The sequence below is a fragment of the Ctenopharyngodon idella genome, chromosome 12 (genome assembly GCF_019924925.1).
Source record: "Ctenopharyngodon idella isolate HZGC_01 chromosome 12, HZGC01, whole genome shotgun sequence".
Classification (NCBI taxonomy): Eukaryota; Metazoa; Chordata; class Actinopteri; order Cypriniformes; family Xenocyprididae; genus Ctenopharyngodon; species Ctenopharyngodon idella.
Window position 1 is genome coordinate 14,669,098 of NC_067231.1, and position 16,689 is coordinate 14,685,786.

At 40.3% G+C, this 16,689-nt stretch overlaps 1 protein-coding gene across 1 annotated transcript; it reads left to right on the forward strand.

The window, feature by feature from the left end:
* LOC127523983 (matrix-remodeling-associated protein 7-like) lies at positions 1-16,607 on the forward strand. Its single transcript, XM_051915236.1, has 4 exons — positions 1-488; positions 623-755; positions 2,514-2,610; positions 15,949-16,607. Exons 1-4 carry the CDS (start codon positions 225-227, stop codon positions 16,061-16,063), a joined length of 609 nt encoding a protein of 202 aa, XP_051771196.1. The 5' UTR covers positions 1-224; the 3' UTR covers positions 16,064-16,607.
* Positions 16,608-16,689: the final 82 nt, after the last annotated feature.

A 16,689-nucleotide genomic window follows, 5' to 3' on the forward strand; every position in this document is an offset into this window, starting at 1 on the left:
TATTTTGAAATAAGAACTTCCGGTGTGAGAAGTATGTATTTCTGTATGGACTAATCTGTAGAGTCAAGTATAGTGATTTCAAAAACAGATAAATTCGTCGCTGGTGCATGTTGTCAAAGTATGCTTTTATTAAAATACGCGTGTTAGCAGACAAGAAAACGCCTACGTCAGCGTTAGTTAATAATTAATCGGATATTATCAACTAAGAAAGTTATTCCATAGGCATGATGGATGCAACCTCAGATCTATTTTGGCTGGCGATGCTATTTACGCTGCTTGCAATTATAGTAGCAGCAGTTGTTTTGGGCAGAAATAAAGGGCCGTCAAAGAGCACCCATCAAACTACTGCTGTTGTAGAGGAGAGAGCTGGTCCAGATCTTGGAGCTTCCTCACAGTATCATGACAAACACTGTAATGAAACCAGACAACAGCTGCAATCTAGTGCGAAGAGCCACAAAGCCAAAGATGAAACTATGAAACATGTAACGGTAAGGATTTATTCTGCTTTATTAATGTTTATAAGTCAATGGAAAAGTACAAGACAATAAAAAAAAAGCACAAAGGAAATTATTTCTTGAATATTTCTCTGATCAACCATTTACTGATTCTGTCTTTACCTCAGGATTCAAACTCAGATAATGTGGAAGAAGTGTGTAAGTCCGATTCTCCAGTTCACTCCTCCACCATTGGTTGGGGGGAGGATTCTTCTGAGTCTGGGATAAGGAATGCTCTGATGGATTATGTTCAATCACATGGTATAATACTACTACTACTAATAATAATAATCACCTTTACAAATTTCCTGTTTATTTGTCTTATAATATTGTTTATTATTACAAATAGTAGAAAAGACTTCATAAAAGTTATATTAGACTGGTTTTGAGCAATTTTTGAACCTAAGATTTGTGAATATAAATGTATTCACATAAATTACTTATACAAATTTATTCTACACATATCCTAATAATTATTTTAATAACAAGAAATCTCTTTCCAAGTCTCCATAGCATTCTCAGGTTCCATGTTTTTTTTTTTTTTTTTCTCAATTTGACCAACATACTATTTTTAAATATTGTTAAAACTGCGATCTCTCCTGTTGTCATTTAGCGGTGTTGTACACATTGTTGGATACATTATCTTTATTGCTTTAGAACAGAGGGGAATTTTCTTAGTCATAGCAGGTTTACCCTTGTGAAAAAGAAGTGTGCTTGATTGCATTTGAAGGTTCAGTGTGTTATATTTAGTAGGATCTATTGACAGACATGCAATATAATATACATAACTATGTTTTCAGTGGTGTATAAAGACCTTACATAATGAACCGTTATGTTTTTATTACCTTAGAATGAGCCACTTCTATCTACATACTAGGGTTGCACGATTTATTGCGATTAAACCGCACGCAATTTGGCAAAGGCTGCGATTATTTTATGCGCAGCTTGTCAGAGCTGTACGGCTCTGTGATCAGTAGTAAATGCTTCTCCATCTGAAAGCCAGAGGGTGCTCTTGCGCAGAAACTCCAGATATGCCCTGCTGCAGAAGAAGATAACACTCATCATATCGCTGTAGCTGAATAAACAGAAGATTGAAATGCTTTGATTAAACATGACTAATAAACACATGACTTATTCTGTGTAAGAAGCCACAGAATGATGCTCAACTGTCGTTATGAAGTGAGTTTGGAGTAAAAACGTTATTAAATGTCTTTTGTTGGACAAGATGTTAATAAATGCTTCTCATGTCTGGAAAGATGTTTGATGCGTGTTGCTTTTTCAAATGTACATTATAAGCGACTCGAACTCGCGGTGCTTTCAGATGGATTAGCATTTGGAGCCATACTTAATTGACAAGCTGCGCATAAAAAAATAAAATAATCGCAGCCTTTGTGATTTCATAATTGCAATAAGAATCGCGTTTAAGCGATAATGGTGTCTAAGTTCAATGTTATTTTTCGTATCGTGCGATAAATCGTGCAGCCCTACTACATACACCGCGGGTCTCCTTACATGAAAGTTGCCATTTTGCGCTGCTATGTTTCTATGTTGCTGCTATGTTTACTTCATATTAATTTTATTTTTTAATTTATATTAATTATTATTTGATATCTCAATGCAATTAAGTGTCCGAAAACATTACTTTTTAAAAGTATGCTAAAGTATACTTTTTACAAGGATAGGTGTCTTCGACAAAATGATCAATTGAAAAAAAAAAAATCTTGTTACTAAAGGAATCACAGCATCCACAAATGTGAATGAATGAAGCTGGATTGGTCATAAAATAGTTAAGGTGTGTAACATAAGTAAGTCAGTATAAAAAAGTCAGCGAACTATTGGCAAGGGAATTTTGCCCACAAGGTAAATTTAATTTAACACTATAAACTGAATAAACAAATCCACAGTTTGCAGGCTTCACAATCGTTACTGTTTGGCTATTTGGAAGCTGTTTTCGCTTGTATGTAATTTACTACTTTGTAAACATATTGCAGTGGTTTGACATCTTCCTCTCTGCAATAGACACTGAGAATAAACCCTTGAAGTACATGGCTGGCATGCTGAGGACCTGCCAGCTTGAAAAGATGATGACCAAAGAAGAACTGGAGGAAGAGCAGAGGTGATTCATTCCACCCCCAAATATAGCATTATTTGTTTTATATTATACCATGCTCTGTCTGAATACTCGATTCTGATTGGCTGGAAGGTGTGCATTCAGACCTTGTAATGCACAGGTAGTTCCAGTCAGTTCAAGCACAGAGATTAGAGATTGAGCTGCGCAAACACAGAAACATTCAGACGCATGGAAACTTTTCAACACTGCCTTGTGACTTATCAATAAAATACATTTGCTACAAATGCAAATTAACCCAAGCTTTACTCTTACTTACCCTCAAGCCATCCTAGATGTATATGACTTTCATCATTCTGATGAACACAATCGGAGATATATATATATATCCTGACACATCCAAGCTTTATAATGGCAGTGAGCGAGACCAATGAGTATGAAGCTGAAGAAAGTGCCTCCATCCACATCCATCCATCATAAATGTACTCCAGACGGCTCAGGGGGTTAATAAAGGCCTTCTGAAGCATAGCAATGCATTTGTGTAAAAAAAATATCCATATTTAACAAGTTATGAAGTAAAATATCTAGCTTCCGCCAGACCGCCTTCTGTATTCAGCTTACGAAAAAAACGGAACTGACGTCACGTCAGTTAAGCTTTTTCTGTAAGTTGAATAGAGAAGGCGTAGGACGTATAGCCAGGCTTGGGAGGGTTACTTTAAAAATGTATTCCGTTACAGTTACAAATTACTTCATAAAAAAAGTATTCAGTAACGTAATCCAAGTACCACAATATAAAAGTAATGTAATCTGATTACTTTTGGATTACTTCACGGTCACATAGGCCTATTTAAAGAAAGAAAGAACTAGATTTTTAAATTTAATTTTAATTATTTCTTCTCAATTTCTGCAAGTTTTTAAATGTCACACGTTCTATACTTATGAATGGGTCTCAACAATAAAAATATTTTTAAAATCTGATAAATTATCTATTGCAATATTATTATCGTTGTTGTTGTTATTTAGAGCTTAAAAATATAAAAGTGACATCAGATCATAACCAAACTGAACAAGCTCAGATCAAATATTTCTGTTCATATTTGTTCTGCTTTAATTTTAATGTTTAGCATTTTGGTTACTTTTAAAACCTATTAAAACTAAGCAATCATGTCTTATTTCCACAACAATACACAGCCCTGAAAAAATATATATAAAGGGCTATACAGACATCTACTGGCTACAGTATGGTATTACAGATTAATTTTTAGTCCTTTGATAAAGAAAGTGTTTTTGTAGCTGGAAGGCAGAGTTTGCACTGTACAAGCATGTTGTTTGCATTTTCTTCTTTGAAAACAAAATAGCAGCGAAATTTCCATGAATTGAAAGCATTTATCCCCGTGGGAAGCATCGTTTACACTAGCAACAGCAATATTATCTGCGTCTGAGGAGATTGTAGACGGGTGTTATTTGCGCATGCACCAGCGGGTGGCTCACGTGAGTCATCACTGGCAACAGAACCCAATATTATCCGTCTGCAATACCGGAGGCTGCACTTTCAGGACCGCAGTTCTAGGACCGCATTTCCAGGACCCTAGTATTGGATAACCGAAAAAAGTGCCACCAAGGCAGTATTTCCACCCAATTCTAGCTAATTAGAGTTTTTAAAAGTTTTATAATACCCAAATACTACTTTCATTCTTGCAATTAAACCTGGTTGCCAAGATCTGAATGTTGATTAATTATTGTGACTAACTAGCATAATATAAGTCATCAAGTAAAATAAACAAGGAATCATGGTATAGCCTTTTCAGTCAGATCAACCACATTTTCAAGTACAGAGGGAAGACACAAGGATGACTCTGGGGGTATATTTAAGATTGTGTATATTTTATAAAATAATATATTACAACAGTTGAACACACAAAAACAAATTTGTTTGTGACGTGAACCACACAGAAAGAACTTCAGTGACAACGTCTTCACTGACTCCTAAGAGAGAGAGAGAGAGAGAGAGAGAGAGAGAGAAGTGAATGAAATAAGGAACATTTAGTTAAACATGTTCAATATTTAAAAGATCTTAGGGACCACAGAGCACACACATTATATATGATACAAAAATAATTATATCAATCTTCATACCAATTAATGTTCATATTACTGTTATTGCATACTGTTCAAAGATTTGGAAACATTTTATTTTGATGCTGTGGGAACAAAGGTTCTAAAAAAAAAAACTTTCATGTCAATAAAGCCCATCTGAACTGAGAAAAAAAAATAGAGAGAGATGCAAGAGATCTGAATAGAAATAACATGTTATTGACATGACTTTTCCTGACCTTTGAATATTTAAAGCACAGATTCACAATCTGTATGCAGCAGCACTACCTACCAATTGGATGTTCTCCCCACTTTTCTCAATTGTTTCTCTCTTACTCTATTAAATTCTTCCACTTCACTGAAATAGTAAATGGAGAACATGATCACTGCTGGGTTAACAGAAATACTGTTAATGCTTAAAAAAATGATACATTGGACACTGTGTTTATTTCTACTCTTACCCGTGATGATAATCCGGACCAGAGAAGAAGGCCTTCTCAGCATCCCGCAGAGAAATTCTGCAGCACAGCCAGGCCATATATGATGGTCTATCAAAAGAAAAATGTTCATTGAAATATACAGAGATCTAGGAATTGAGGTCAATTTAAATTAATCATAACATTGCATTTCCCAAAAGAACATTTGAAAATGTTACTTTCATAGAGAACTGCGCGTTTGAAATGGCTCTCCAAATGGGATTTCACTTTGCTCAACTTTGTTGGGTGAAACAAAGCAGAACTGCAGAACGGGCAGAGGAACTCCTTGCAGCATGCAGTGCATCTCTTTAGTCCAGGAAAGGATCTTCCTTCTTGGATTGTTATGTGTTTCTTGAAAAAGAGAGAGTCCAATTGGTTTTATTTATGATGGCCTCTCTGTTATGTCTATTAAAAATGTCAAATGCTTCAATCAACATTATAAAAACAATGTCAAAATGAAGAGACATGCTCATAACATGTATTGTGGGGTAAACATGCCCAGGTGAAAAAAAAAGTAATTTATAGTAAATACTATAGTTTTTTTTAAACCATACTATAGTAAAGTACTCAAATTAATTTGTTGTGGTAATTCTATAGTTGCTGTGGTAACATAAAGTAATATAGTATTTTTTGACCTGGGCAGGCTGACAGTGAGCACGCACGTGACATTTAAAAGATTAAGATTATTTTAACTTACTTAAAATAGAAAAACAATGCATAACTAACAAGATTTTACAACGAAGTGCTACAGTTTATTGTACTGGCTAGGATTAATAATCAATAAGCTTGCTAGTCGTGCTACAGTTTTGTTAAACGAATATGCTAAGAATTCGTTTTACAGCATTATAAGCTAATATATGATGGCTATAAAGTGCATTCAATACTATTTAGTAACTCACGATCACTTCACTTCGCAATTAAATGCATCACAATTGTTTTTAATGTTAAACAAATAAAAATTGATTCACATTTGATACTCACACTCTGAATATCGTCCATCTTCCAGAAAAACATGCGGTCACTGGTCCTGTAATTCGGTAGGTGGCATTGTCACTAAACATCTAAGGTCCTAGAAATGCGGTCCTGAAAATGCAGTCTCTGGTTGTGCAGGCAGATGCTACTCACAGAACCAGGAAATACTGTATAATCAAGCAGCGCTTAATATAGTGTTATTATGGCAAAATAATGATTTATTTAGTTTTAAATGAAAACATTGTAATCCTGATAGTATTCTCCCTTTTTTCAAAATGTAACTGTAATCTGATTACTAAATTTTTTGACGTAACTGTAACGAATTACAGTTAATGGATTTTTGTACCCTGATTACATAACGCCGTTACATGTATTCCGTTACTCCCCAACCCTGTGTATAGCGTAAGCTTTTTGAACTGAGAGAGTTTTACACTTTCTTTGTAAGTTGAATACAGAAGGTGGTCTGGCAGAAGCTAGATATTTTACTTCATAACTTGTTAAATATGGATTTTTTTTTTACACAAACGCATCGCTTCGCTTCAGAAGGCCTTTATTAACCCCCCGGAAGCCGTGTGTAGTACACGTTTATGATGGATGGATGTGGATGGAAGCATTTTCTTCAGCTTCATACTCGTTGGTCTCGCTCACTGCCATTATAAAGCTCGGATGCGTCAGGATGTCACAGACACACCAGACTCCACATTCACCCAATCACATCGCACTCCCTCTCCTGAGTACTGACAAGCCACACCTGACGCCAATTCACACTCATCACCACAGCCACATAAAAGACACGCCAGTTCACTCAGTCACTGTCCGGTCTCGTTGACACTTACCCGTGTTCACTTGCCTCCTGGACTCCCTTGCTTTCTACTTACCTGTCTCCAGCGTCCTCAGTGATTCCCAGTGTCTCCTCGTCTCCTGTGCTTCTCCGGTGTGTTGTCTGTTCCACGTCTCCTGGCATCCACGCTCCCTAAGAACATACAGACAAGTATCAGTTCCAGTTCATCTGCTCAGCGATCTATTCATCTGCCATCACTTACCTGCACTCTGTTCACGCTCTGCATTACCTGAAATAAACCTGTTAATCCGTACCTGTGTCTCCGCTCCCTTCTGTATGTAACAGAAGACCGGACCAACACCGCCCAGGTAACAGCATGAGCACCCCGGATCCCATTCAAGAGCTGGTCACTGCACTTCGTCGCACCTTCGCCAGCACCTCCACGACAACGACACCAGCGAACACTTCCACATCCACCGCCGCAGCTCCTTCACCTCCCGTGGTCGCCAGTCCCATGGCCAAACCGGCGCCCTTCTCTGGTCTGGCGGAGGATTGCAACGGTTTTCTCCTGCAATGTTCGCTGGTCCTGGAGATGCAACCGCACTTGTATCCCGACGATCATTCTAAGGTGGCTTTCATAATCTCTCAGCTTCACGGAAAAGCACTGCGATGGGCTGAACCTCTCTGGAACTTGAACAACCCCGTAGTATCATCCTTGTCAAGTTTTACAACCCACTTCAAGGAAGTTTTTGGTAAACCCGCCTGGGACTCGTCGATTGGTGAGAGATTATGCAATTTAAAGCAAGGTACACTAACTGTGTCTGATTATGCCCTCCAGTTTCGTACCCTCGCTGCTGCAAGTGGCTGGAATGAGCAGGCTTTGATCACTACATATCGTCAAGGCCTCGATTCACGTGTGCGGTTGCATCTCGCTGCATACGAGGATTCCATCGGGCTCGAGAAATTCATTCAACTATCCATCAGATTCGCCACTCGTATGCAGCTGTGCTTAGAAGAGCACCAGGGCCAGCCGCTATTCCCCTTCTTTCCCCGCCAGCCAGAGTCCGTCAGCTCCCCAGAACCAGCCAACGACAACATGCAAATTGAGCACTCACGTCTTTCAGCAGCTGAGCGGCAGAGGAGGCTGACCCAGAATCTCTGCCTGTATTGTGGTGGTGCCGGGCATTATATCGCTGAATGCCCCCTACGTCCTGCTCGGCCTTTGGTGAGTGCCATCCTGCCCACTCTGAATAAAATGAAACCACTCACAATTGAAGTAACACTTACTGCCGCCGAACTTTGTCTTTCAACCAGTGCGCTCCTCGATTCTGGGTCAGCTGGAAACTTCATCTCCGGAGCCCTCTGTCGCCAGCTGCATCTCAAAACCACCCCAACGCCGAAGATCTACCAGATCCACGCGATAACAGGAAAACCATTACGGAAAGTACGTTACAGCGTGGGACCCCTCCGTCTCCAGGTGGGAGTGCTCCACACCGAGGAGATTCAGCTGCTGGTTCTGGAGGAGTCTACATCTGACGTGATTCTAGGGCACCCATGGCTTGAGCAGCACAACCCCACCATCTCCTGGAGGACAGGAGAGATCCTGAAGTGGGGTAACCAGTGCTTCCAGGACTGTTTCCCCGAACTCCCCGCGTCCAGTTCTCCAGGTTCCCAAGAAATCCAAGTCGGGGCTACTACTGTGGAAAGCCCTCTCGAGAAACGTTCCACGGACATCCCAGCCTGTTACTCCCACTTCAGAGATGTCTTCTGTCCTAAACAAGCCTCCAAGCTGCCCCCCCACCGGCCATGGGACTGTGCCATTGACCTCATCCCAGGTGAGCCAGTGCCCAGAGGGAAGATATATTCCCTATCCGTTCCGGAGGAGAAAGCCATGGAGGAGTACATTGACGAGGCTCTCAAGCAAGGTTACATCCGACCGTCCACTTCCCCTGCTGCTTCTAGCTTTTTCTTCGTGGCTAAGAAGGACGGAGGCTTGCGGCCCTGCATTGATTATCGAGCACTCAACCAAATCACCGTTAAGTTCCGTTACCCCCTTCCTCTCGTCCCAGCTGCCCTGGAACATCTGCGCGGCGCCACTGTGTTCACCAAGCTGGACCTCCGCAGCGCGTACAACCTCATCAGAATACGTGAGGGGGACGAGTGGAAAACGGCTTTCGTGACCCCTACTGGCCATTATGAGTACCTCGTCATGCCGTATGGACTGGTCAACGCCCCCTCCATATTCCAAGACTTCATGCATGAGGTGCTCCGGGAGTTCCTGCACCGGTCTGTCCTGGTCTACATTGACGATATTTTGATCTACTCCCGGAGCCTGGCCGAACATCGCCGACACGTTGCGGAGGTCCTCCAACGCCTGAGAAGTTACCACCTCTTCCTGAAAGCCGAGAAGTGCACCTTCCATCAGCTTTCCGTGCAATTCCTCGGCTACAACATCGACCACAGTGGCGTCCGCATGGACGAGAGGAAGGTCATCGCAGTTAAAGAATGGCCCATTCCCTCCACGATTAAAGAATTACAAAGATTCCTAGGATTTGCCAACTTCTACCGCCGTTTCATCCAACACTATAGTTCCATCACCGGTCCACTCACCAACCTCCTCCGTGGTAAGCCCAAGTCTCTGTCCTGGACCCCAGCCGCCACCCAAGCCTTTGAGACCCTCAAGACCGCCTTCACGACCGCTCCACTCCTGGTTCACCCTGACCCAGAGCTCCCCTTCATCGTCGAGGTTGACGCCTCAACCACCGGAGTGGGAGCAGTGTTATCCCAGCAGCAGGGGAATCCCAGCAAACTCCATCCATGTGCTTTCTTCTCCAGGAAACTCAACCCGGCGGAAGTTAATTATGACATCGGCAACCGCGAACTCCTCGCCATCAAACTTGCCCTGGAAGAATGGAGGCATTGGCTTGAGGGAGCTAAACACCCTTTTACAGTCTTAACAGACCACAAGAACCTAGAATACTTACGTGACGCCAAGAGACTAAACCCCCGCCAGGCCAGATGGGCTCTCTTCTTCACAAGATTCAATTTCACCATCTCCTACCGCCCCGGTTCTAAGAACGTGAAAGCCAATGCCCTTTCCCGTATCCACTGCCTCGATGAGAACAACGAGGATCCAGAGCCCATCATCCCCGAACGACTCATAGTGAGCCCCATCTCCTGGTCGGAAGAGACGCTCCCCGAGTCCAATGCCTCCACCAGCATTCCGCCGGGTTGTCCCCCCGGATTGAAGTATGTACCCCGGTCACGACGCACACCCCTCATCCACTCAACGCATACTTCACTGGGCACTGGCCACCCCGGGGTCAACGAAACCCTCTCGCTGTTAAAACAGCGCTTCTGGTGGCCCAACATGATATCCAACGTCAGGAGGTACGTACAGGGGTGCAGGGAATGTGCCGTCTCCAAAAGTCCACGCCATCTTCCCTCCGAAAAGCTCCAACCTCTGCTCGTTCCCACTCGTCCCTGGTCACACCTAGGAGTGGATTTCATTACCGACCTTCCCGTCTCCGATGGATGCACATGTGTACTGGTCATCGTCGACCGTTTTTCCAAGTCCTGTCGCTTAGTTCCCCTGCCTGGACTCCCCACTGCCATGGAAACGGCAGAGCTATTGTTCAACCATGTATTCCGCTAATTTGGGTTACCTGAAGACATTGTATCGGACCGTGGAACCCAATTCACATCCCGAGTATGGAAAGCCTTCTTCAAACTCCTAGGTGTGACCATAAGTCTCTCCTCCAGATACCATCCCCAGACAAACGGGCAGACGGAGAGGAAGATACAGGAGATCGGCCGTTTCCTACGTACCTTCTGTCACGGCCACCAGGACTCCTGGAACCAGTTCCTGGGCTGGGCCGAGTACGCCCAGAACTCACTCCGTCAACCCACTACTGGCCTTACACCTTTCCAATGCGTGCTCGGCTACCAGCCCCCACTCTTCCCCTGGGATGGGGAACCATCAGACGTTCCGGCGGTGGATTACTGGTTCTGGGAGAGCGAGAGGGTCTGGGACTCAGCACATCTGCAACTCCAGCGAGCCCTACGCAGGCGCAGGTTGACAGCCGACCTTCGACGCTCCCACGCACCCAACTACCAACCAGGGCAGAAGGTTTGGCTGTCAACCAGGGACATCAGGATGCGCCTGCCCTGTAGGAAGCTGAGTCCTAGGTTCGTTGGCCCCTTCACCATCATCTGGCAAGTCAACCCTGTCACCTATCACCTGCAACTCCCTCCTGAGTATCGCATTCACCCAGTTTTCCATGTGTCACTCTTGAAGCCTCACCATCCCTCTGTCCTTCCCTCCACAGAGCCTGGCGACCCCGAAGATCCCCCTCCTCCACTCATCGCAGAAGACGGAGTAGCCTACCAGGTGAAAGACATCTTGGACTCCCGGCGTCGTGGTGGGTCCCTTGAATACCTGGTCGACTGGGAAGGTTATGGTCCCGAAGAATGCTCATGGGTGCCGAGGAATGATGTTCTAGACCCCAGCCTCCTTGACGACTTCCACGCCAGACATCCCAGCAAGCCAGCCCCCCGAGGTAGAGGTCGACCACCACGACGTCGGGGTCTACGGTCCTCAGGAGCGGACCGTGGAGGGGGGGGTAATGTCACAGACACGCCAGGCTCCACACATTTACCCAATCACATCGCACTCCCTCTCCTGAGTACTGACAAGCCACACCTGACGCCAATTCACACTCATCACCACAGCCACATAAAAGACACTCAGTCACTGTCCAGTCTCGTTGACACTTACCCGTGTTCACTTACCTCCTGGACTCCCTTGCTTTCTACTTACCTGTCTCCAGCGTCCTCAGTGATTCCCAGTGTCTCCTCGTCTCCTGTGCTTCTCCGGTGTGTTGTCTGTTCCACGTCTCCTGGCATCCATGCTCCCTAAGAACATACAGACAAGTATCAGTTCCAGTTCATCTGCTCAGTGATCTATTCATCTGCCATCACTTACCTGCACTCTGTTCACGCTCTGCATTACCTGAAATAAACCTGTTAATCCGTACCTGTGTCTCCGCTCCCTTCTGTATGTAACACAGGATATGTATTAATATATCTCCGATTGTGTTCATTAGAATGAACGAAGAAAGTCATATACACATAGGATGGCTTGAGGGTTAGTAAAGCTTGGGGTAATTTTCATTTCAAAGTGAACTAATCCTTTAACTGATGAAAATAACCGTAATTTTTACACTTCCAGTTCAATGTTGCACTGGAAACATCAATGACAGGTTTAACTTGTCAGTGTTGGCAAATAACCATGGTGCGCATTACATGATTTTAATGCACTTTGCGGAGTGTGTTAGTACTGTATAACTGCACAGTTATGCTGCCTTGCTCAAGTGCTGGAGGCCAGTCAGAACATTTACCGGTATCAGGAGTTTAGTTTAGGACTCGGCTTTTGCCCACAACATACACCACCATTCAAAAGTTTGGGGTTGATTTTTTTTTGATGTTTTAGAAAGAAGTCTCATGTTCATCAAGGCTGCATTTATTTGATCAAAAATACAGTAAAAACAGAAATATTATGAAATATTATTACAATTTAAAATAACTATTCTATTTTAATATATCTTAAAATGTAATTTATTACTGCTGAATTTCCAGCAGCCATTATTCCAGTCTTCCGTGTCACATGATCCTTCCGAAATCTTTCTAATATGCTGATTTGGTGCTCAAGAAACCTTTCTTATTATTGTCAGTTTTGATAAGAGTTGTGCTGCTTAATTGTTTTTGTGGGAATCCTTTTTTTTTTTTTTTTTTTCCAGGATTCTTTGACAGTTAAAAAGAACAGCTTTTATTTTTATTTTAAATAGAAATCTTTTGTAGAATTAGAAATGTCTTTCCTGTCAAATTTGATCAATTCAATGCATCATTGCTAAATAAAATAATGAAAATTTACTGACCTCAAATTTTTGAATGGTAGTGTTTGTTCACTTCCTTTCTCTCTGTCTTAATACCAGATGCAGTAAAGTTTTCTGTTGACAAGGGTCTCAGAATTTTAATAATTTAATTTAAAAAACATTTAATTCACATTTTATTAATTTGAAATTTAAACATACATACATCATTATAATATAAATGTGTATACATTTACTATATTTATAATACACTAAGTCTTACCCTTGTTTTACTTTCTATTTTGCATTTATAGTTTGTTGTGAGAGCCTCACATGATGTGTTATAGTATCTTGATATTATGTATGACCCATGCAAACAATTTTTATGTTTTAACTCCACCCATAGCCAACATTTTGAAATAAATGTTCTTAAATAAACTTTGTCAGCAAATAGTTCTGTCATGTGGTTTCACCTTAATTATAATATTATAATTCCACAGTTTCAAATGTTTTCCTGTTTGCATTAAACATTCATTTTCATTTGCCCAGTGTGCCTTATTTGAATTATGGCTCAATGGTAAACATGGACATTTTCTGTTTGAACACCATACACTTTAACACACCTCAGTGGTCATGTTAGATAAACTCAGAGTAAAGCAGGGGTACTCAAGTTCAGAGGGCCACATTTAAACTACATAAAATGTGAAGGGCCACAAATTACTACTTTCATCATATGACTTTTTTTTACCCTACTTAAAGGGTTAGTTCACCCAAAAATGAAAATAATGTCATTTATTACTCACCCTCATGTCGTTCTACACCCGTAAGACCTTCGTTCATCTTCGGAACACAAATTAAGATATTGTTGATGAAATCTGATGGCTCAGTGAGGCCTCTATTGAGAGCAAAGCCATTGAAACTCTCAAGGTCCATAAAGGTACTAAAAACATATTTGAAAAAGTTCATGTGAGTTCAGTGGTTCTATCTTAATATTATAAAGTGACAAGAATACTTTTTGTGCACCAAAAAAATGAAATAATGACTTTTCAACAATATATAACGATGGGCCGATTTCAAAACACTGATTCAGAGCTGTACGAATCGAATCAATGGATTGGAGCACCAAAGTCACGTGATTTCAGCAGTTTAGCCGTTTGATAGGAGATCCGAATCACTAATTCGAAACAAAAGATTCATAAAGCTCAGAAGCTTCATGAAGCAGTGTTTTGAAATAGGCCATCACTAGATATTGTTGAAAAGTCATTATTTAGTTTTTTTGGCGCACAAAAAGTATTCTTGTCGCTTTATAATATTAAGATAGAACCACTGAACTCACATGAACTGTTTCAAATATGTTTTTAGTACCTTTATGGACCTTGAGAGTTTCAATGGCTTTGCTCTCAATAGAGGCCTCACTGAGCCATCGGATTTCATCAACAATATCTTAATTTGTGTTCCGAAGATGAACAAAGGTCTTACGGGTTAAAGGGATAGTTTACCCCAAAAATGAAAATTCTGTCATGATTTACTCACCCTCAAGTTGTTCCAAACCTTTATTCATTTCTAACCAAACAGTAACCAAACAGTTTCTGGTCCCCATTGACTTCCATAGTATTTTTTTCCCTGTACTATGGAAGTCAATTGGGACCAGCAACTATTTGGTTACCCACATTCTTTAAAATATCTCCCTTCATGTTCAACAGAAGAAAAAACCTCATGCAGTTTTACAACAACTTGAGGGTGAGTAAATAATGACAGAATTTTCAATTTTGGGTGAATGATACCTTTAAGACAGTATTTGTAGATTTACTAAGTATTTACAAATGCAGTTTATTACTTATTAATTAGCTAAGTCTTGCTAATCACTGTAATGAATGTCCTATTTAAAGTGTCAGTGAACAAATTAATTTGAACTTTGAAATTCATTTTTTTTTTTACATTTTTAAATTCATGCCTGTCACTTATAGCCTCCATTTTTTTTAAGATTAATGTTTACCCTGACTGAGGTCCAGACTCGTTTACACTACAGAGGGAACAAATATTTACAAAGGTGTGCTTGCAACTGTTAGGATTATATGTTTGCCCATTGTTCCTTTCGAACCGGATAAGCATGTCAAATATTTACATCATTTATTTTTTGAATAGGATAAATATATGTAAAAAGGCTATTGGCTCTCCAGATGCTGCTGCTTTGCAGATCTAACATCATTAATATACAGTTGTGATCATACGTTAACATACACATTGCAAAATCTTCAAAATAAGAGGGATCATAAAAATTGCTATATAATAGCTTATTCAGGGCAGTACTAAATAAAAAAAAAAAAACTTGATTTTTATGATTCCTCTTATTTTGTTAAAATCATTAATATTTTGCAGATTCTGCAAGGTGTATGTAAATGCAGCTTGTAGGCAGTGTTGGGGGAAACGCATGACTAATAACGTGAGTTACATAACCAGAATACTTTCCAAATAACGATTAATGCATTACTTTTAAATGTACAATAAAGTATCTGAGTTACTTTTTCAAAGAAGTAACCCAAGTTACTTTGCATTCCCATTTATAGACAGACACCTCTCCTGTCCATGTAAAATAATACAAATATACTTTATGTATGTAATCTCACTTTATTAAAGGGTTAGTTCACCCCAAAATGAAAATTATGTCATTAATTACTCACCCTCATGTGACTCATTGACTGCCTTTGCAAATACCACTTTGACGCTTCAAAAAGTTAATAAAGATATCGGAAAACTAATCCATATGAATCGAGTGGTTTAGTCCAAATTTTCTGACTCGATCGCTTTTTATGATAAAAAGACTCAATTTAGGCTTTTACTCACATATAACATATAATTTTTACTTCCTTCACATGAGGCTGATTCAATTCACTTTTAGTGTAAAAGGGCTTTTACATTTGCCAAAAATAGAACTTTTGATTTTTTTTTATGTTAAACAAACAAGCAAGCCCAACCCAGGTGAGAAAAAGTAACGCAAAAGTGACGTAACACATCACCTTCCATAAAAAGTAACCAAGTAACGCTATGAGTAACTTTTTTAGGAAGTTACACAATATTGTAATGCATTACTATTAGAAGTAACTTTCCCCAACACTGGCTGTAGATACAGTATGAATGTACAGACTAAATATCTGCTATATATATTTTATAAAGTGTATGTGTTCTGTTTCAGGGTTCAGCGGGAGCAGTTAGCTGCAATCTTCCAGCTACTCAGAGACAAACAAGACACGTTCGGTGAGGTGACAGAGAGTGATTTACAGGAACAGCTTAAACTCTACTCTATTTGACAGATCAGCTCAAAAGACTGTACTGAGAGACGCACCAGGATGTCTGTAGTTTATGTGGATTTGGTTAAGCTCCTCGTCATCTTTATAGATTTAAATACTGTTCAAATTAATACCTGTCACAAATAATTCACAAATGATTTTAATAGATCAGATTGATTGAAGCCACCGACTTCAGTGAACCTATTCACTGGAATATTTGAAAATATTCCAAATATGAAAAAAGGTTTTATTTATATATTTATTTATTGGTCATTCTTATAATACTGTACATAAAATAAGTGATGAAGAATCGAAAAAGTCTGAAAAAGTTTAGTAGTAGTTTTTTTTTTACTTCACTGTATGGGTATAGTGCATGTCAGTTCAAACCAAATCCATATTAAATATGTACAGTGTGAACTGAAATAAAATGTTAAATCAGGTAGAATTACTTACTCTAGCTGTCTATGTTACAAAGTGACACTGTGCTTAAGTTATGCAAAATGGACAAATTAATATGCATATTATTTTTGTTTTTATAAATAAAAAAACTTTTTGCTTTGTTGTATATTTTTAATATTTATTTATAGTTTTATTTTGTAACACTGCTCATAGAGCTGTGCTGGCCATGGTGATAATGTAGGCGGACT

Bases quoted from the DNA above. Each gene is read 5' to 3' on its own strand.
- LOC127523983 (XM_051915236.1), top strand. From the start codon at position 225: ATGATGGATGCAACCTCAGATCTATTTTGGCTGGCGATGCTATTTACG. The intron at 756-2,513 runs GTATAATACTAC...TCTCTGCAATAG, and splicing joins GGATTATGTTCAATCACATG to ACACTGAGAATAAACCCTTG. The intron at 2,611-15,948 runs GTGATTCATTCC...GTTCTGTTTCAG, and splicing joins GAACTGGAGGAAGAGCAGAG to GGTTCAGCGGGAGCAGTTAG.